The following is a 21747-nucleotide window of genomic DNA, read 5'->3' on the forward strand; positions in this document are numbered from 1 at the left end:
AGATGTAAGCAACAGCTTATAGATATACTGTGTGGGATCCTTCTGAGTACTTGTGACCTAGATTGATCACTTTCCAAGCGAGGATATTTGGGTTCTGTGGACCTTTGGTTGGCACAGTGTAGCACATTTGGGGGTTGGATTGGTTTGGCTTTATTAATGTTATATACTGTCTCTTACCAAGCATTGAAGTGGTTTACAAACAAATATGAAATTTCAAGTATAATATAACAATCTAATATCTACGATAATAATTTGCACCTCCAACGTTCTGAAGCTGACTGCCAGGAAGTTGAAGCCCGGTTCGTAATGTCTGAAGCCTTCCGGTGACGTCACCTTGTTGCCTGGGAAACCGCAACGCGTCTTACGCACGGGCGCTACGAGTTTGCACCACCATCGTGAGTCCCGGCCCACCGCCCGCACAAACCCTCACAGAGAGATCGTGAAGGACACCGTTTCAACAGTTCACAACAGCACTAAAAACAAAGGCAGAACAAGGGAAAATTTAGAGTTCGCGGGGACCTACAACCCCTACAGGGAGCACGTCGGTACTCCACAGCATCTGGCTGACTACCACGTTTAGAAGATCTTGAGGAAAGAGGAAGGGGCGAAGATGATCATCAAAACAACCAGCCAACAGCCTCAAAACCCCATTCGTATTACATTTTTCCCACCCGATGAGCAGAATGCGGAGATTCCCCAACCCCCCCCCCCCCCCCCCCCCCCCCCCCCCCCCCCCCCCCCCCCCCCCCCCCCCCCCCCCCGCTCCTTCTAGAGCCAGCCTCCCAACTCGGGGCATTGAGGAAGTCCTGTATGATTCACAAGTGGCTGCTGTTGAACAACCCCGATCCCGCACCATCACGCTCACCGGCTGGCCCGGAAACACCTGCTGCAGGTGGGCCTTCAGCTGCTGAACACTCCAGCTCCGCTAGGCCTCAATCAGATGATCTTCCTGTGTTTGATTTGGGCTTTTGATCACCAGAGTTACAGACTCAGACAATGGTTCAGCAGCAGTCTCCATCGTCAGAGAAATGGGCCGAGCCGCAAGTCCACTTAAAAAACAAAGAAGGTACTACTCTGGCTCCGTACACACTACAGTCGATAATTACTTCACAACAGCGTTATAGCCTTTGAAGGATGAGCAAGCCCCCTCCCACCCCCAACAGCTGACTTTTATAACTGCTCTAGCGTTCGCCAAACACTGTGTGGCTACCGCTGATTGGCTGCTCTCTTTTGCATGTCTTAACGTGGCCCTGTAGCAGTGTTAATCCACCCTGCGAGGAGGGGTTTCCGCAGGCAAAGGGTGGGGCCACTGCTGTCTGACGCAGTCTGTCCGTAAGATGCACTCAGTGACGTGCTGCTGTGACTGGGGGAGAGCAGCGTACTTAAGTTACATGGACTGTCTGAGGTAGCAGGAAAATCAGATTACCTTGCTAGGCCCTAAGACGAGGAGAGGAAGGGGGTCCTGAGACAAGGGGGGGAGGGGATCCTGAGACAAGACAGGGGGGGAGGGGGTCCTCAGATGAGAGAGGAAGAGGGGTGGAGGAGGAGGAGTGGAGGGGGGCGGGTCCTGAAACTCGAAGGGGAGGGGTGCCTGGAACTTGGAGGAGAGGGACGGAGGCAGATAGGTGGGGCATGGAACTCGGAGGGAGGCAGGTAGGTGGCATGGAACTTGGAGGGGAGGGGGCCTGGAACTCGGAGGACGGAGGGAGGGAGGGAGGCCCTGGAACCTTGCTAGCGCCCGTTTCCTTTCTGTTGGAAATGAGCCTCTTTTACTAGTAAATATAATAAAACGTTACAAATTTCAGTAATATATTGTTGAAATAGCCAAGTTTTTAAAAAGTTTACAAAAACCAAAATAATAAAATACATTAGAAATCTCAACAGGTAATGAATAGCAAATGTGTCCAACATAAGAAAGCACTCTATTCCTTGTAGATGAGTCTTATCTAATTCTATAAATGGACAGAAACGTTTAGGCACCGTAAGGGCACACAGTAGGAGCCTGGGTAGCCAGCTTCCATTAGAGAATATTATTCACCCCAGCATTGCTCAATGTGCTGCGGCGGCTAAGAAGGCGAACAGAATGTTGAGTATTATTAGAAAAGGGAATGGAAAACAAAAATGAGGATGTATAATGCCGTTATATTGCTCCATGGTACGACCACACCTGGAGTATGTGTTCAGATCTGGTCGCCTCATCTCAAAAAAGATATAAAGGAATTGGAGAAGGTGCAGAGAAGGGCGACGAAAATAATAAAAGGGATGGGACGACTACCTTATGAGGAGAGGTTAAGAAGGCTAGGACTCTTTAGCCTGGAGAAAAGGCGGCTGAGGGGTGATATGATAGAGGTCTACAAAATAATGAGTGGGGTAGAGCGGACAGATGTGAAGCGTTTGTTTACGCTTTCTAACAATAATAGAACCAGGGGACACAAGATGAAATTAGAATGTGGTAGGTTTAAAACAAATTGGAGAAAGTTTTTCTTTACTCAGCGCGTGGTTAGACTCTGGAACTCATTGCCGGAGAAGGTAGTGACGGCAGCTGGCCTTGCTGAGTTTAAAGGGGGTCTAGACAGATTCCTGAACGAAAAGTCCATTGATCATTATTAAATTTTGGGGTTTTGCCAGGTTCTTGGGGCCTGGATTGGCCGCTGTCGGAGACGGAGTGCTGGGCTTGATGGACCTTTGGTCTTTTCCCAGCGTGGCAGTGCTTATGTACTTATGTAGCTGTGTAGGTGTCTAGATATGGCAGAGACACATATAAGTTGTCTGTGTCTCTGCCACAAGTTGTATGCATAAATTGGAGCTTCATCTATGTCCTACCCTTGCACATCTGTGATGTACACCCCCCCCCCCCCCTTTTTGCAAATACCCTCTTATGTAAGTTAAGTGGGTGGTTAGAGAATAGTGCTTAGAGCAATTATTGACATTTACATGACTGTGTGCAAGTGGACACGTAAATGTAAGCACCCACTTTTACACAGTAACATAGTAGATGACGGCAGATAAGGACCTGTATGGTCCATCCAGTCTGCCCAACAAGATAAACTCATTGTATGTGCTACTTTATATGTATACATGACCTTGATTTGTCCTTGCCATTTTCAGGGCACATACTGTAGAAGTCTGCCCAGCACTAGTTTTGCTTTCCAATTACTCTTAGATTGTAAGCTCCTTGAGCAGGGACCGTCCCTCTATGTTAAATTGTACAGCACTGCGTAACCCTAGTACATAAGTACATAAGTAGTGCCATACTGGGAAAGACCAAAGGTCCATCTAGCCCAGCATCCTGTCACCGACAGTGGCCAATCCAGGTCAAGGGCACCTGGCACGCTCCCCAAACGTAAAAACATTCCAGACAAGTTATACCTAAAAATGCAGAATTTTTCCAAGTCCATTTAATAGCGGTCTATGGACTTGTCCTTTAGGAATCTATCTAACCCCTTTTTAAACTCCGTCAAGCTAACCGCCCGTACCACGTTCTCCGGCAACGAATTCCAGAGTCTAATTACACGTTGGGTGAAGAAACATTTTCTCCGATTCGTTTTAAATTTACCACACTGTAGCTTCAACTCATGCCCTCTAGTCCTAGTATTTTTGGATAGCGTGAACAGTCGCTTCACATCCACCCGATCCATTCCACTCATTATTTTATACACTTCTATCATATCTCCCCTCAGCCGTCTCTTCTCCAAGCTGAAAAGCCCTAGCCTTCTCAGCCTCTCTTCATAGGAAAGTCGTCCCATCCCCACTATCATTTTCGTCGCCCTTCGCTGTACCTTTTCCAATTCTACTATATCTTTTTTGAGATACGGAGACCAGTACTGAACACAATACTCCAGGTGCGGTCGCACCATGGAGCGATACAACGGCATTATAACATCCGCACACCTGGACTCCATACCCTTCCTAATAACACCCAACATTCTATTCGCTTTCCTAGCCGCAGCAGCACACTGAGCAGAAGGTTTCAGCGTATCATCGACGACGACACCCAGATCCCTTTCTTGATCCGTAACTCCTAACGCGGAACCTTGCAAGACGTAGCTATAATTCGGGTTCCTCTTACCCACATGCATCACTTTGCACTTGTCAACATTGAACTTCATCTGCTACTTGCACGCCCATTCTCCCAGTCTCGCAAGGTCCTCCTGTAATCGTTCACATTCCTCCTGCGACTTGACGACCCTGAATAATTTTGTGTCATCGGCGAATTTAATTACCTCACTAGTTATTCCCATCTCTAGGTCATTTATAAATACATTAAAAAGCAACGGACCCAGCACAGACCCCTGCGGGACCCCACTAACTACCCTCCTCCACTGAGAATACTGGACCACGCAATCCTACTCTCTGCTTCCTATCTTTCAACCAGTTCTTAATCCATAATAATACCCTACCTCCGATTCCATGACTCTGCAATTTCTTCAGGAGTCTTTCGTGCGGCACTTTGTCAAAACGCCTTCTGAAAATCCAGATATACAATATCAACTGGCTCCCCATTGTCCACATGTTTGCTTACCCCCCTCAAAAAAAATGCATTAGATTGGTGAGGCAAGACTTCCCTTCACTAAATCCGTGCTGACTTTGTCTCATCAGTCCATGTTTTTGTATATGCTCTGCAATTTTATTCTTAATAATAGCCTCCACCATCTTGCCCGGCACCGACGTCAGACTCACCGGTCTATAATTTCCCGGATCTCCTCTGGAACCCTTCTTAAAAATCGGAGTAACATTGGCTACCCTCCAGTCTTCCGGTACTACACTCGATTTTAGGGACAGATTGCATATTTCTAACAGTAGCTCCGCAAAGGTCCCGGTGATTTACTACTCTTCAGCTTGCTGAACTGACCCATTACATCCTCCAAGGTTACAGAGAATTTGTTTAGTTTCTCCGACTCCCCCGCTTCAAATATTCTTTCCGGCACCGGTGTCCCCTCCAAATCCTTTAGAAATGTTAAGTAGTAGTAGTAGTTGCCACCCAATCTCCGCTAAGCTTCTGTGGATACATTCCTTCTGAACAGCATTCCTTTGTGTTTATCCCACACATTTTTGAATTCTGTTACCATTTTCATCTCCACCACCTCCCACGGAAGGGCATTCCAAGTATCCACCACCCTCTCAGTGAAAAAATACTTCCTGACATTTTTCCTGAGTCTGCTTCCCTTCAACCTCAATTCATGACCTCTAGTTTCTCCGCCTTACCGTCTCCGGAAAAGGTTTGTTTGCAGATTAATACCTTTCAAATATTTGAATGTCTGTTTCATATCACACATGTGTGGGCGTCCTTTTTGACGGTTCCACCGGCTGCTTGCTGGTGCGGGTTCCTGACTACTGTTAGTAGCTACTACTACTACTATTTAGCATTTCTATAGCGCTACAAGGCATACGCAGCGCTGCACAAACATAGAAGAAAGACAGTCCCTGCTCAAAGAGCTTACAATCTAGTAGCTAAGTGAAAGACCCTTGAAGACTCTTCAGTTAGCGAAACATGATCATGTCGGGTTCTTCCAAGACATCATGATCGGTTAACTCAAGTTGAATTTATACTGGAGGCTACAATTTAAGAAGAGTACTTTCAAGCTCATTTTGCACTACTTTAAAAGTTTGCAGCCATCCCATTGTTTGACCTGCGCTGGCTCTATGATTGTCCTTTACTAGAGACTACTGATTCTTCAGCATTGGATAAAGACTGATGAGCGGGTTAAGATTGGACACACTGATATTTTGATGGACTAAGATCATTGAATAGAATTCAGTGAATATACAGTGGTGAGCTCATAACAGACTTGACACGTTGAGCGTACAGGCTTTACATATTATGAGGAACGTGCTGTATAATTTTGTACAGTAGTTTTATAGCATTTATTTATATATTCACTAGTAAAAGAAGCCCGTTTCAGAGCAAATGAAACGGGCGCTAGCAAGGTTTTCTTCGCCAACACCCCCCCCCCCCCCCGGCCAACCCCTTCGTTGTTCTGGCATTGCTCCGCCCCCAATGTCATAACGTTTGACGCGAGGGCGGGACCCGGAGCGATTTCCCCCCCCCCCCCCCTGCCTCCCTCCCTGCCAACCCCTTCGTTGTTGTGCCATTGCTCCGCCCTCGAGGGTGGGGCCTGGAGCGATTTTGGTGGCTTCACCACCACGAACCTTCGAACCTTTTTGAAGGAAGTCAGAGCTTGGCTTCACTGACGTCAGTGTCCTCAGAACGTTGAGGGTGAGTTTTATTATAGTAGATATGATTTATGTAGAGTGATTTCATGTAGTGTAGATGTGGGATGAATGTGAGTATGTGATAGGATGATAAAGTGTATTGTAATATGATTATTTAAGATACTTAATAAAGATTCACAAGTTTGATAATATTTTAACGGTTGCCTAATAATTCACACTGAATATACTAGGATGGATCCTGTCTGGTCCACTTTTAGATTGTCAAGTTATTCATAAACACTCTCTTCCATGAATGGTGCTATATCCGCTTCATTCTCGTATGTACTTTTGCCAGTCAGTCATGGTCCTTCTCCAAGATTTTCTTCCGTGAAAACAAAACAGAAGTATCTTTTTAGTACATTTGCTTTTTCTTCATCATTTTCCACATAGCGGTTCGCAGCTTCTTTCAGTCTCACAATTCCATTTTTAGTCTTCCTCCTTTCACTAAAATACCTGAAAATATTTTTGGCACCCCTCCTTACATTTCTAGCCATTTGTTCTTCCGCTTGTGCTTTCACCAGACGTATATCTCTCTTCGCTTCTTTCAGTTTCATCCTATGTTCCTCTCTGTGTTCCTGTTCTTGAGTTTTTCTGTATTTCATGAACGACAGTTCTTTAGCCTTTATTTTCTCAGCCAGTTGCTTGGAGAATCATATCAGTTTCCTTTTTCTCTTGCTTTTATTTACTTTCCTTACATAAAGGTTTGTAGCCATATTTATAGCTTCTTTCCCTGGACCACTGCCTTGCCAATTCTCATATGTCCTCCCAGCCCATCAGCTCTTTCTTCAGGTATTACCCCATTTTACTAAAGTCAGCATGTTTGAAATCCAGGACTTTGAGTTTTGAGTGGTTGCGTTCCACTTCAGCAGGCCCAGGTGGGCACCCACTCGGACATTTGACACCCTTTCCCCATTTGTGAGCACCAGATCCAGCGTCACTCCCTCCCTCGTGGGTTCTGTCACCATTTGACTGAGCAGAGCACTTTGAAAAGCATCCATGATTTCTCTACTTCTTTCTGATTCTGCAGATGGAACTTTCCAATCCACATCCAGCAGATTGAAATCTCCCAGCAACAGCACCTCTCTTTTCTTTCCCAACTTTTATAGAATTACCCTTCCTATGTCCTTATCTTCTGTTCATACATGAATGGGGCTGGAGCTCCCTCCTGTAGTAGAATTAAAGGAAAATACAGGGCAGTCACTGAACAGAATGGCACACTCCCTCACTTCCCAGGCTGATGTGCTTTCAAACTCAGAGGCTGACTCAAAAGGGTGATGTGATGCTTCCCTTGGCTTGGCTCTCATTTATTCACATATATTAGTGGCTTGCTCAAATAACATAGCTCCAGGGCAGTCGCCTTTCTTTCCCACACCTTGCAACACCTGTGATAGCACGGTCACTTCATTCCCAGACTTTGGTCATAGTAGTTAACTCGTATCCTGCTCAGAATTATTCTTTACTGTTCATCTTTCTCCTTATTTGTAAAGCGGATGCCACAGAAAAGGACTTGTCCGACCTCATCTCTGAGATGGAAATGATGAAGATGATTGGCAGACACAAAAACATCATTAACCTGCTGGGAGCTTGCACTCAGGATGGTAAGGAGAAGCCCCTCGCCCTCCCTTGGTTCTTTGTATGGCTTCAGCATCACCCTGCTTTCTCTCACTTTTCCACTGTTGTCCTCTTCCTTTTGGCGTAGGTCCTCTCTATGTCATCGTGGAATATGCCTCAAAGGGGAACTTGAGGGAGTATTTGCGGGCTCGCCGTCCCCCAGGAATGGAATACTGCTACAATCCAAGCCATGTCCCTGAAGAGCAGCTCTCCTTCAAGGATCTCGTGTCCTGTGCCTACCAGGTCGCCCGGGGCATGGAATACCTGGAGTCCAAGAAGGTAAGAGCAGCCCGCTTAACCACATTCACACCTGGAAACCAACTCAGCAGAACATCAGCTGGCTGGAAACTGAAATGGCTCTATGAATTCAGCACAGAACTCCACCAGTATACCACACAGGCAGCTACCCTTAAACATTTATCTCTTATGGCTACCTTTTCCCTTTACATTTTTTTATAAATAGCATTTCATTTCCTGTATCCTGAAGGTCCTGTATCAGCAGTAAATATTTCAGACAAGAGTTAGCACTGGAGAGAGAAAACCCCAAATCTTTGTCAGGGCTTGACAATGGGTCCTTATTCATGAAGAACTCTCAACTCCCCATTTCTGTGCCTGTGGAAAAATCTTTATTGAAGAAGGTCAAATGTCTGACCTGTTTGAGTCCTTCACTTTGTAGAAGATTTTGAAGAAGGTCAAGGTTAAATCAATGTATTTCACATTAACATGAGCTCATTAATTACATAGCCTATAGGGTCTCCATATATCAGGGGTTAAGTTAATCCCCCAGCCAGAATTAGAGTATGAAGGAGGGAGGGGAGGAAGACTAGTGCTGAAAGAAAAAACTTTTGTAAGAGAATATTTGTGTGTTTCAGTGTATCCACAGAGATCTGGCAGCCAGAAATGTCTTAGTAACAGAAGATAATGTGATGAAGATAGCAGACTTTGGTCTCGCCAGGGACATCCATCACATTGATTACTACAAGAAGACAACCAACGTGAGTAGGATTTGACATGGAAAGTGGGGGTTTTTTCTCACTTGAGGTTGCAACTAAGTTGTCCATGTGTGTTTGTTGATGGCATGTTGAGTATGACAGGGATTTTTCTTTTGTATTTTTGTATTTGTTTTCTAAAAGTTTAGCCAGGTATGTGCAGAAAACTCATAAATCCCTTGGTGATGGGCTCAGACTCTGAGGATCCTTTTGTGTACAGTATGTCTTCTGAGTTTGCCAGCACACTCCCATCTATTCAATACACATAACCTATTAAAGAAGCTGGAAAAGTAGGAAATGTGTATCTCTTGTTAAAATGTGTTGGAGACACTGAAAGGCTGAAGCAAAACATGTTATAGCTGGGCAAATGACAGCAGAAGTGGGTATATCAGCAGCTGAGTGCAAAGACTGGCTACTATTGGAGACAGGATGCTGGGCTCAATAGGCCTTTGTCTGACTTGGTGCGGCTTATATTCCTTTCATTAAGCAAACTGACCTTTTAGTGGGGCAAGATTTGAAAAACTTCAAGACAACATGATAATTGTATCTACCACAGATTTACCAAATTTTGAATCAGATTTGCTGTCAGCCCCTTAGTATACTTGTTGCCTGTGTTTGGGTAATGTTTCAGTAAGATCAGTGGCTGTACAGACCCTGCATGGTATCCCAAGGCAGCTGTTCTGTTTATAAACCTTCTGTGAATCAGGCTCATTTGATGCTCACAGACCGTGCAATGCAATAAAATTAATTCTGCCTTCACTTAGGTACATTTGAGCATTCTTCTGTCTCTGGGGCTGGTGTCATTGCTCCATTAAACAAACCTATACCTATATCAAAGGGGTAGCAGGCCTCAGGAAACCTAATTCTGAAAATGAATTTCTGTTTCCAAGTCCAATCTATGGAAAAATGTTGCTTTTCTAATTCATAACGCTCTTAGTCCCTTTTGAAATACCTCAGTCGGCACGGAGACGTGCAGTCTACTGTCTGGTGAGAACATGGAAGCTATTTTTAGACAATCTATGTGTAATAACCACGTTGAAAATGTTTACCACCTAAGCAATCCCATAATCAGTTTTGTCTGTGTTTTCATTCTCGTCCTCAGGCTTGGGTGCTTCAATATCATCCTAGCAATTGCAAAAGCATAGCAGAGACATGTTGTCCCAAGTATACAACTGCGCATCCCAGACTCTGGTGGTGGTTCTCCTGTAAATTTGCTTTTCTCCTATCTGCAAAAGGAAAGAAACAGGAAAAGAAAAGCTTATAGTGTAAAACTGCCATTGTGCAGCAGGTCTGGAGGTGGTATCCAGGGTAGATCTGCCCCCCATGCCTTTTGACTGAGAGTGCCAGTGTTTTTGGCTAAGGCTGGCATGAAGTTGATAGACCAGCAAACGTGGAAAAAAAAATCAGCTGAAAGTTTTATCTATATTTAATCTTTTCTTCTGCATCATTGTTCTGTACTAGGCTGTGCAATTTGGTTTGCTATTCGCTAAAACTTTCGAATTCTATCTTATCAAATATTATAGAAAAAATTGTACAGGAATTAGAGAGAATTAAACAGTGAACAATAAAATTATGGAAATAACAAGGAGAGCAAAGAGTAAGCAAGCTTGGGGTTTAACAGTGTCATCTGGAAACAGAAAGGCCTTTTCTGTCTTCCTAAACCTGAAAACATTAGTTTCTAACTGACCTCACTGGGAAGATTAGTCCAGTGTTTGGGCACCAGAATTTTAATGTGGACAAATGCAAGGTGATGCACATTGGAAAGAATAATCCGAATCATAGTTACCTGATGCTAGGGTCCACCTTCGGGGGTCAGCGCTCAAGAAAAAGATCTGGGTGTAATCGTAGATAATATGCTGAAATCTTTTGCTCAGTGTGGGGCAGCAGCAGCCAAAAAAGCAAATAGAATGCTAGGAATTATTAGGAAAAGGATGGTGAATAAGACCGAAAACACTATAATGCCTTTGTATTGCTCTATCACCTTGAGTATTGTGTTTAGTTCTGGTCACCGTATCTCAAAAAAAGATATAGCAGAATTAGAAAAGGTTCAAAGAAGAGCAACCAAAATGATAAAGGGGATGAAACTCCTCGCATACGAGGAAAGGCTAAAGAGGTTAGGGCTCTTCAGCTTGGAAAAGAGATGGATGAGGGGAGATATGATTGAGGTCTACAGAATCCTGAGTGGTGTAAACGAGTAGAAGTAAAATTTTACTCGTTCCAAAAGTACAAAGACTAGGGGACATGCAAGGAAGCTGCATGGAAATACTTTTAAAACAAATAGGAGGAAATATTTTTTCACTCAACAAATAGCTAAGCACTGGAACTCTTTTCCAGAGGATGTGGTAACACCATATCTGGGTTTTAAAAAGGTTTGGACAAATTCCTGGAGGAAAAGTCCATAGTCCGCCATTGAGGCAGACATGGGAAGCAACTGCTTGCCCTGGGATTTGTAGTATGGAGTGTTGCCACGATTTGGGTTTCTGCCAGGGACTTGTGACCTGGCTTGGCCACTGTTTGGAAAACAGGATACTGGGCTAGATGGACCATTGGTTTAACCAAGTACACTACTCTTATGTTCTTAGAATTGAAAATGCTGTGGTTCAGAGATGTAGGGCAACCGCTTAACGTTTTGATGAAGTAGCACAATTTTACATTTTATCTACTCAGTCATTGGAAGCCAGTGTAGTCTGGCCGGCAGTGTACGTGCGCTCTCTCTCCTCTTGCTGCCATTTACCACATATGCCACAGAGATCTGGATTATTTGTGGCTTCTTCATAACCTGCCCAGGGAGGCCTGGAGAGAAAGAGAATGGCAGTAATCAAGAGCACACTGTTGACTAAAACACGCCTGGCTGATGTACGTAAACAGAGCAAAAGGGGGGCGCGGATGGGAATCTTGTATGAGCACACTTAATTATGAGCAGATGTTATAATGTAGAAGACTGAAAGCTCCCCTTACTGAAACTGTCCAGTCCATCTTAATTTCTAGAGGAACGGTCTGGAGTGCAGTTCTGCTACTTAGACTTTGAGCCTGAGCAGCAGAGATGTTCCTCTCTAGCCCCCTTACCAAGCAGCATGCATGGAATAGTGTGATGTAGAGTGAGCCTGAAGCAGAGCAGAGAACAGCCACTTTACAGCCTCATCTGGCTCCTCTTTCCCTGGTGTTCTCATCTCAGCACTGCCTGTTCTGCAGGGAGTAGAAGGGGAGGAGATGATTCTGAAGCAGAGGCTGCAGAGCATTGAACAGACATGAAAAGGGAGTGAATTAGCACAAGTCTGAAACATGTGAGCAGCAATACTTATATTCAAGGCTTCAGCCTTGGCCTTGATTGGCATTTCTGCTCATACATTTCAGATGTGCCATTCAGTCCCTTTTTGTGTCTGTCACCAAAGGATTAATTTCTGGCAGAAGAACCTAGACTGCATTACACCATCTTTCTTTCCAGGCCTCGAAAAAGCAGAACAGTGTAAATTGGTTCTGGCTGCCACATGGACAGGGATCAATTCTGGCTGAAGGCATTGAAGCTGCTTACCTTAAGACAGGAGCAACCAATGGCCTTATTTTTTGCACAATTCCCCTTGCGGAGGCCGGGGTTATAAATGAAAGTGAAAGGGGATAAACTCTAATAAGCTAAGGAATTATTTCTTTACAGAAAGGGTGATGGTTATATAGAACAATCTCCCAGTGGAGATGGTGAAGACAAGAACTGTTTCTGTATTCAAAAATTTGGTATGGCTGGATAAGGCCATATGTTATGCTATCATTTTCTGTGTTAAAATATTGAATGTTACTCCCCTTTGTCTTCTGAGACTCCTCACTTGGTACAAGACTTCTTCAGCTTCCATTATTCAAGCATGTCCCAATTGGGCCAGGCTATTTCAATAGTGGGTTCTTTTTGTATGGAATGCAATTGATGCCCATTTGCGATTGAAAATAACTCATTTATGTTTTAAGAGGCTGAAAGCTTCACTTTTAGGGAATGGCTACAGTTTTTTTTAAATTATATTGCTTGCTTGGTTTGTTTTATTGATTCATTTTATTGGTTTTATATTTGTGGTTTTCTAAGTTGCTATGAGCTAAGACTGGATTAGCAGTTTTAAAATTTGTTTTAACAAAATAAATAAGGCAGTCATTTCAGGGGCCTGTTCTTCATTTCAGGGTCGCTTACCTGTGAAGTGGATGGCTCCCGAGGCACTTTTTGATCGAATATATACCCACCATAGTGACGTGTGAGTATAGTAGCAGAGGGTCTTTTGGGTTGATGGAAGTCCTGTCTTTCTGGTGTATATATATTGCTTTGTTTCAGTATTTTGGAGCAGACAATTCTGCTGAGGTCCCCCATGCAGGTCTGAATAAAAAAGCAAAAACTGGTCAAAAATGGGGGACCCATTGTCATACGAGATCATACCTCAGTCAACATACAGTTCAGAAGGTCTGCAAATTCACCTGTTCATCTGACATTTATTGCCTTCTCCATAGGAATGTTTATTGTTTGTTAGATATATAAAATACCAAATAAACTGCTTCTGACTACTATTCCAGATAAAGACCGACTGAATTTTGGTTTCAGCTTCGGCGCCAAAACCAGCCTGAGATCTGGATTCAGCCATGCACTGGTTTCAGCCGAGAATACAAGTGCATTTTCAGCTGAAACCGAAACTTCCTGCCCCCACCGCCACTCTCCCACCACCCGTAGACCCTCCCCTGACCTAACTTTGAAGCCCTGGTAGTCTAGTGGTCTCTTCGAGACAGGCGTGATCCCGAGTCGCTGCTGGCTCTGCAGTCAAAATGGCTACTTTGACTTCCTGCAGCGGCCTTGCAAGACTGCCTCAGGGAGGTCATGGCAGCTATTTTGAGATTGGAACCGACATGGACAGGAGCAATCCCAGTCGCTCCTGCCAATTCATGTTCCAGTCTCAAAATGGTTGCCATAATCTCCGAAGGAAGTCTCATGAGGCTGCTGTGAGATGTTGTGGCAGCTGTTTTTACTGCGGAGCTGGCAGGGGCAGGAGCAACTCGGGATAGCTCATTCCCTGAAGAGGGCAGAGTTTGTGGTCGGGGGGGGGGGGGCAGCTGCCGCCTAGGAGATGGGTTTTCTGCCAGGTGTTGGAGGATGGCCCAGGGGGATGATCTTCCTGGGGGGCCGACTGTTTCAACTTCAGTTTCAGTTGCCCTCTAGTTCCAGGTCAGAGGTTCACAGTTCTGTAGAGATCTCCAGTGAATAAGATATATGTACATATATTTGATCTATGAATTTGGTCAGTTTTCATAAATTGGATATCCTTTGAGCTCCCAATGCCTCCTTGTGCAGACAGCAGCATCTGGTGGGGCATGTTCTCTGTGTATTTGCAGGAGCTGGGAGCTCTGTCTCTGTGATTCATCTCACAGCTCAGTAGTTGAGTTTCAGAAGCTACTGAACCAGGAATAGTGGGAATATGTTGGGAGGGGTGGTGTTGGATAGAGCTGATAGACTCCCTTACTTTTTGATATAGTTGGTCCTTTGGTGTTCTACTGTGGGAGATCTTTACCCTCGGCGGTTCTCCTTACCCTGGGGTCCCCGTGGAGGAGCTGTTCAAACTGCTGAAGGATGGACATAGAATGGACAAACCCAGCAACTGCACCAATGAGCTGTAAGTAACCAGCAAGAGGTTGAGGCCAAGGCCACCAACACCAACTTTCTTGTGGGATTACTGAGTCGGGGAAATGTTTATGCACCATTTTTCTCCAGGACCATAAACTATGATCACTACACATTTACTATGGAAAGAAGCTACACAATCATCTGGCACATTGTTAACCAGCTAGGTTGGTTGTGGGCCATTTGGCTACATTAATAAAATATTTATTCAAACTTTTTTTTTTTATCTTGAGATACCTTCCCCATATTAAGCATTTCAATGACTATCTGAGTTTTTTGTATTGTTTGTTTGATGGGCTAGAAGTGTTTTAAATAAATAAAATAAGTATGAAATTGGAGAAAGTAAAATATCATAACTTTGTAGCATTATGGCTTACAGTGCAGTGGCCTAGTTAGGACTGAATGGGGAGTGGTAGAACCTTCAGAGCTCCAGTAACCAGACCCCACAAAACATCCATTCTAGACCTATATAGAAAACCTGTCATAGTAAAGCAGAACTAACATCCAGGACTCAAATAGCAACAACCTACGTTTAAAAAGGCAGCACCCTAGAATGCTGATATACTTCCTGCTGGAAAACCAGATCAAGCCAGACTACTACAGGTCCCTACACAGAAATGAAACACAGGCAGAATACTTCACTTCAATTACTTCTGCAGAATACAGAAAGGGCCTCAAATACAAATTAAGCAACCACTAACAAGAAAGAGGGACTCTGAGAAGTCTGAATGCAGTGCAATACTAGAAAAATAGAAATGTATTTCCTTCTGTGCTGTGTAAAAAAAATATAAAGTTATCAGGGTTGCTCATTTTAAGATGACAGTCACTGAATTGAAAATAAAATGTATTCTACCTTTGCTTTCACATAGTAACATAGTAGATGACGGCAGAAAAAGACCTGCACGGTCCATCCAGTCTGCCCAACAAGATAACTCATATGTGCTACTTTTTGTGTATACCTTATCTTGATTTGTACCTGTGCTCTTCAGGGCACAGACCGTATAAGTCTGCCTGGGCATTGTACTTATTAATCCACTTGGTGTCCCAGCCTCTCCTTTCAGCTTTTCTTGTGTCTTCTTTTCCAGGTTCTAATTTTTACTTCTTTCTTCTGTTTTCTGTTCCTTTCTACATCTGTCTCTGACATTAATCATTCCCCTTAATCACTTTTCTCTATTGTCCTCTTCTGTGCATCTCCACCTAGCACAGAGATTTTATTCTTTATTCTCCCTTTCTGTCACTCTTTAGTCGTCAGTTTCCCTCATTTCACATCTCACCTATGAGCTTTCCATCTTCCACTCTCCCCTCTTCCTAGCCCACATTTATCTTCCTCCAAGTCTCATTCCCTCACCAACCTCAACTTATTACCTGTAATTCAACCCCTCCTGACATCCAGCTCCTTCTTCTTTCTCTTACCTACTGCCTTTTTTCCTCATTCTCCATCCCTTCTCAGACTGTTCCTTTCCAGTGCCTCTCAATCTTTTTCTACCTTCACCAGATTCTTCACTCCATTCCCCTTTTCATCCACAGCTTTCCATTATCTCCTCTTCCTCCATTCTGACACTTCCTCACCACTTCCCTCTTTCCTCCATTCCACTCTTTTTCCCTCCCTACCTGATTCTGATCCCCTTCTCACCCTCTGCCTTCTCCTATCACCCATACCCAGTCTCCATCAGCTCCTAGTTCCCTCCTCCCAGCCCCAGCATCAGACCAAGCCTCTAGCTCCCTTTCTCACCTGCTTCCCTGTCAGCTCCCCGTCTTTTCTCCTACAACCATCCCTTAGCATCTCCTCTTTCTTCCATCCCCAGTCACTGTGTTAGGTCTGATGCTAGGATTGGGAGAAGGGGGCCTGGGAGCTTTTTCTCAGTCCTAGTATGAGTCCCCTTCTGCTACTCCCACCATCCCTCATCTGTCATTCCCAGCTGTGTGTCAATCCCAAGGCCCAGCATCAGCTCTAGGGCAATAGCTTATGGACCCTTGGCATAGAAAGTAATAATCTTGCAATTCCCCTCTCCCTCCCTAATGATGCAGTATCCCTCTCTCCCCCCCCCCCCCCCCGCCCCAGTGGTCCAGCATCTCTCCTTCAGGGCGACTGAGAGACTGAGCTGAGCCCGAGGCAGGGCCACTGCTGCTGCTTCTGCTGCTGTGGTCTCCTCACCCCCCCCCCCCCCACACCCACCCAGGATTGCCACCACAGCCCCCTCCCCAGGATCCACGCCACCACCCCCTCCAGCATTGCCATCCCCCCCCCCCCCCCCAAAAAAACTGCAATTTCACATACCTTGGCTGGTGGGGGTCCCCAGGCCCCGCCAGCAGAAGTCTTCCTCCAGCGCTGTTCTTTACTCAGCCGCATTGCCTACCCTGCCCCTACGGCTGCTCTTTCCCTCATACCACGCATGCTCAATTTCATCAAAATCGAGCATGCGCAACACTGGCCCAGTCAGGATGTGATCACCCAGGTCCTGTTAGGAGCAGGAGAGAGAGAGACCCTGGCACCAGGCCCCCCTTGGAGGCTGGGCCCGGAAGAATCTTACCCCCCCCCCCCCCCCGGCCCCCATCTCGGTGGCCCTGCTCTCCTTTCCTTCCTTCTGCTCCCCTCCCCAGTCCAACATCCCCTTCCTTTTCTCTTTTTCCGCCCCCCCCTGCCCATGGTCCGGAATCTCTGTCTCTCTCTCTCCACTCAAACCCCCCTTCAGACTTATCTTTATTGCTAGAGGTTCCTAGGAGCAACGGTACTTCAGACCTGCAGCCTACAGCCTTCTCCTAGTCTTCCATCTGACATGTCCTGGGGTAAGTGGGTGGAATGCATCGTGAGAAGGCTCCAGGATAGGCCACAGGCTTTGGGTATGAAGTACTGCTGCTGCCAGGAACCTCTAATAGTGAAGATAAGTTTGGAGGTAGGTGAGGTTTGAGGGAAAAGGAAAGACATTAGATTTTACAGTTTAGGGTGAAGGTGGGGTAGGGATAGTGGAGGAGCAATGGCAGACTACAGGAGACAAGAGCGCACACCTGCTGAATGCATGTCGAGGAGTCAAGTAGCAGGCAGCCCCTACCATTTGGTGGCCCTAGGCTGTTGCCTGGCTTGCTCAATGGTAGCTACAACAGTGCCCCCTTGTGTAAAAATGCTCAGTCATGTTCTATTTAGAATTGGTTTAAAATCTGATTTTTGCTAACGCAAGTTGGATTGCAGTAGAGTTCACTTGAAAAGGAACACACTCTGGGCAGGAGTGGAGGAGTGGCCTAGTTAGGGTGGTGGACTTTCCTGGGGAACTGAGGAACTGAGTTCAATTCCCACTTAAGGCACAGGCAGCTCCTTGTGACTCTGGACAAGTCACTTAACCCTCCATTGCCCCATGTAAGCCGCATTGAGCCAGCCATGAGTGGGAAAGCGCGGGGTACAAATGTAAAAAAAAAAAGAAATAAATAAAAGCAAGAATCTCTGGGTTTGTCTCCCACTCCCCCTTTTTTTATCAGATCTACATTTGAGGAATCTGCCATGTTGAGTGGGAGCTCTCACTTCTATATTGTCTCTAAACAGAATCTCTTTCTGACTTTTCCCTAGGTACATGATGATGAGAGATTGTTGGCATGCTGTTCCTTCACAAAGACCAACCTTCAAGCACTTGGTGGAAGACTTGGATCGAATTGTCGCTATGACTTCCAATCAGGTAATGCTTCTGTTTTTAGCTAACCAGTCAGGACCTGATTGTAAGGCTAGTATTTTGGTTGTAATCTTTCAAGAAATGTGTTAGGGAGTGTTCAGATTTGGGTTGCAGTGGCTAATGAATCAAGCAGCCACATTCCTTCAGTATTTAGCAGTATTTTAAGGTGTGGCTAAGTTAAGAAGGCAAATGACTACTTTCTTTTTTTTGGCAGGAGTACCTGGATTTGTCCATGCCATTGGATCAGTATTCTCCTAGTTTTCCAGATACCCGTAGCTCCACCTGTTCCTCGGGTGAGGATTCTGTGTTCTCCCATGACCCTCTTCCAGATGAGCCCTGTCTTCCCAAGCATCCACACCAACACGTCAATGGCAGACTGAAAAAACGCTGACATGGCAACTTCCAGAACTGTGTGACCTCATTTCTCACCTATTTTGACTCCTTGGTTTTATTTTTCAACATTCTAAAAAAAAAAAAAAAAAGGAATAAAATGATCCAGCCTTTCAATCATCAAATCTTGGCTGTAAACTCTTGCTTGAGGAGAAGCTAGCAGCCAATATAGCATCTCATCAACTTCGGATATCATGCCAGGTTCTCTGGCCTTAATTATTGCATTCCAAATTGGATTTGGGGAGGGACTTAGGATCTTTGCTTGAATATTTTGGGTGGAATAGCTGCACCTGCATTTTGTTAAAGCCAGGCCTTTGAAGAGTTCTCTCTGGGTTTCTGTAGAGAGACTATGCTCCCATCTTTTGGGACCTACTGATTTTGTCTTGTTGGCAAGGAGACAGAAGACAGATACTCTCGATCAGTGCTAGGATGCGAAGGATGGGTCCGCTTTCTACAGCATAATAAGCTAATATCAGACTGAAATTCATATAATAACAGTACCTGGATCTTCTGGAGAAGTGAGTCTTAAATCTCTTAAACTGTTGATTGGATATGGCATGAGAAGAAACTACTTTACAGGGCTGGGTGTCAAGCCCCTAGACTGACTTTTTTGAATAACTCCGGTACTAGTTTGCTTTGCTCATCAGATACATGGTACTCTCTGTAGTGGCCAGACTCAAAAATGTAACGTCTCTGCTAAGCACTGATCTAGAGCAGGCAGCCAAATACAAAACACAGTGCTAAAATCCTTTTTGTGTACATAGGTAGAAAAATGTATAAATATGAATTATATATTTACAGTACACGTCATTTTTTATATATGTATAAAATAAAAATTAAAAAAAAAAGGTTACCAGAGTTATACCAGTTTGGTAGAAAGGTACTAGGGCTGGTAAAAACATTGGTTGCTATAAAGAAATACAAAAAGCTTTTCCTATATCGTGCCACTTCTTGCTGTTTTTATTTTTGTAAATAATTTTCATCCTGTGTAGGTCCCTAAATAGAATCAGACAGATCACTGCTGCTGCTGTTTTGGGTGTCCATAAGATGTATAGTGAAATACATTTGGAATTTATTTCCATTATGGAGTGGCATTATTCCTACAGATGGCTGGCTGTTCTCCTAATTTTCCCTCCTGAACCCCCCCCCCCCCAACCCAAACTACCACCACCTGGTCAAGACATCAGGAAGGGGATATTTGTAAAGATACTAAGCCCCTGCTGTTGAAGTCAATGGATCAACCATATTGGTGCAGTAGCATTCAGTCAGGGCCAGATTAAGGCATAGGCAAACCAGGCACAAATGTTTAGGGGAAGGGGGGCCCTTCAGTGAATCCAAAGCCATATTTTTACCCTGGTATGCAGCAGAAAGAGCTAGGCCAGTGCTACTGCAGATGTGTGTTTGTCCTCCTCATCGCTTGTCTATCGTCCTCTGGTCAGAAGGAAGAATTGGCAGTCAGCACTTTTTACCTGCTGCTTCTTCCTCTGCCCCACTGGCCTCACCTGCAAAGGAAGGAGCAGCTGCAGGTAGGAAGCCTTGTTTGCCAACTCCTGCCAGCTGGAGGGGATCGGAGCAAGGGAGGAGGAATGGTGAAGATGATGATGCCGCCAAAGGCAGTGGTCCACCCAGAATATCAAACACAAATAATCCCAATAGTGATAAAAAAAAAACAGGAAAAATGCTACAAAGTCTTTTTTTTTTAAACTGTTTTTGAGAAGAGTGCCCTCAGAGATATCCACTTTCTGTAACGGTTAATAATAACCTCTGCCTAGTGGTATAGCACTTCATTCATCGGGCTACTCTTCATTTAACACCATGCTTTGTGCTATTTGTGTCACTTGTGATTATGTGATCAAATGTAAAGCGCACACTTATACACCTTCACAAACCCTTCACAAACAATGGCCAGCTGTCACTTCATTGAAATTACAAAAGACTTATCTGTTGAGCCTGCGTCCTCCTTGTTTGGACACTCAGGGCTCCTAAGATGCCGTAGCTAAGGACTGATCTCCCCTGAAATCGCCCGACGCGGCGGGTTTCAAACTGCTTTCCTCAGGGACTCTGGTTAAAGCTGTCACCGATATTGGAATAAAATAGCATGAAGCATGGTGTTAAATGAAAAATAGCCCCATGAATGAAGTGCTAAACCACTAGGCAGAGGTTATTATTAACCGTTACAGAAAGTGGATATCTCTGAGGGCACTCTTCTCAAAAATAGTTTTGAAAAAAAGACTTTGTAGCATTTTTCCTGGTTTTTTTTGATAGTGCCAAAGGCAGTGGGGCAATGAAGGAGGTGATGGGATTATTCGGTGGGGAGGCTAACTACTATTAATCATTTCTATAGTACTACTAGACGTATGCAGCACTGTACACATTATATGCAGGTACTTTCTCTGTCCCTAGAGGGCTCACAATCTGTTTTTTATTTTTTGTACCTGGGGCAATGGAGGGTTAAGTGACTTGGCCAAGGTCACAAGGAGCTGAAGTAGCAATTGAACCCAGTTCCCCAGGATCAAAGTCCACTGCACTAACCACTAGGCTAACTGTTGATTATAAGTCCGTGTATTTACATTATGGTGGGGGACCCAGTATATTTGTTTGCCTGGGGGCCACAAAAGAGTTAATCCTGCCCTATGTTCAAGCAAGGCTGCTCTGGATTCCAGGTTCCTAGGTGGGGGTGCCATGGAAATATAGACATTGCTAGATCAGTATGCCTTGTTTCTGCAATTGGGAACAGGAGAACACACAAAGGGCCCCCTCCTTCTTACTGCAAATATAACCCCCCCCCGGATCTGCCAGACTGACATGTTAAAGCAGGTGTGTCATACTGCAGCCCTTGTCCGCCAACTGGTAAGATTTATAGGATATCCACCATGAATTGCATGAGATACAATTCAATGCACTGTCTCACTTGTACACAAATATATTGTGCATATTCATTAGGGTTATCCTGAAAACCAGACCTATTTTGTAGCCATCAAGGATTGCACGAAAACTGTATGGACACATGTCCAAAAAGTGGAGGAGGGGATTTGTGCACACAGGTTTTTGTATTTACATTATTTAGTATCTTGTACATGGTTTGCAAGAACTTTGGAAGTGAATTCTTCACACCACCATGAGCAAAATCTGGCTGTTGAGCAGCTGAGCTCTTGCCCTAACACTCACTTTATAAATTTTTATTGTGTGTTGAACACTTGTGATGACATTGCCAGTGACATCACAACAACTTTAATCCAATTGGTGT

The 21747-nt window shown here is 44.7% G+C and overlaps 1 protein-coding gene across 8 annotated transcripts in view; it reads left to right on the forward strand.

Annotated features, from left to right (window-relative positions):
* The window catches only part of FGFR1 (fibroblast growth factor receptor 1), a 189482-nt gene extending 168878 nt beyond the window's left edge, over positions 1-20604 (forward strand). For all 8 annotated transcript variants that reach the window (XM_030201914.1, XM_030201918.1, XM_030201916.1 and 5 more), the window contains 7 exons: positions 7701-7811; positions 7913-8103; positions 8697-8819; positions 12972-13042; positions 14306-14443; positions 18011-18116; positions 18325-20604. In XM_030201914.1, the coding sequence (XP_030057774.1) occupies positions 7701-7811; positions 7913-8103; positions 8697-8819; positions 12972-13042; positions 14306-14443; positions 18011-18116; positions 18325-18501 (917 nt within the window). In that variant the 3' untranslated portion in view covers positions 18502-20604. The remainder of the gene's footprint in view (positions 1-7700; positions 7812-7912; positions 8104-8696; positions 8820-12971; positions 13043-14305; positions 14444-18010; positions 18117-18324) is intronic.
* Positions 20605-21747: the final 1143 nt, after the last annotated feature.

Source organism: Microcaecilia unicolor, chromosome 4 (genome assembly GCF_901765095.1).
Source record: "Microcaecilia unicolor chromosome 4, aMicUni1.1, whole genome shotgun sequence".
NCBI lineage: Eukaryota > Metazoa > Chordata > Amphibia > Gymnophiona > Siphonopidae > Microcaecilia > Microcaecilia unicolor.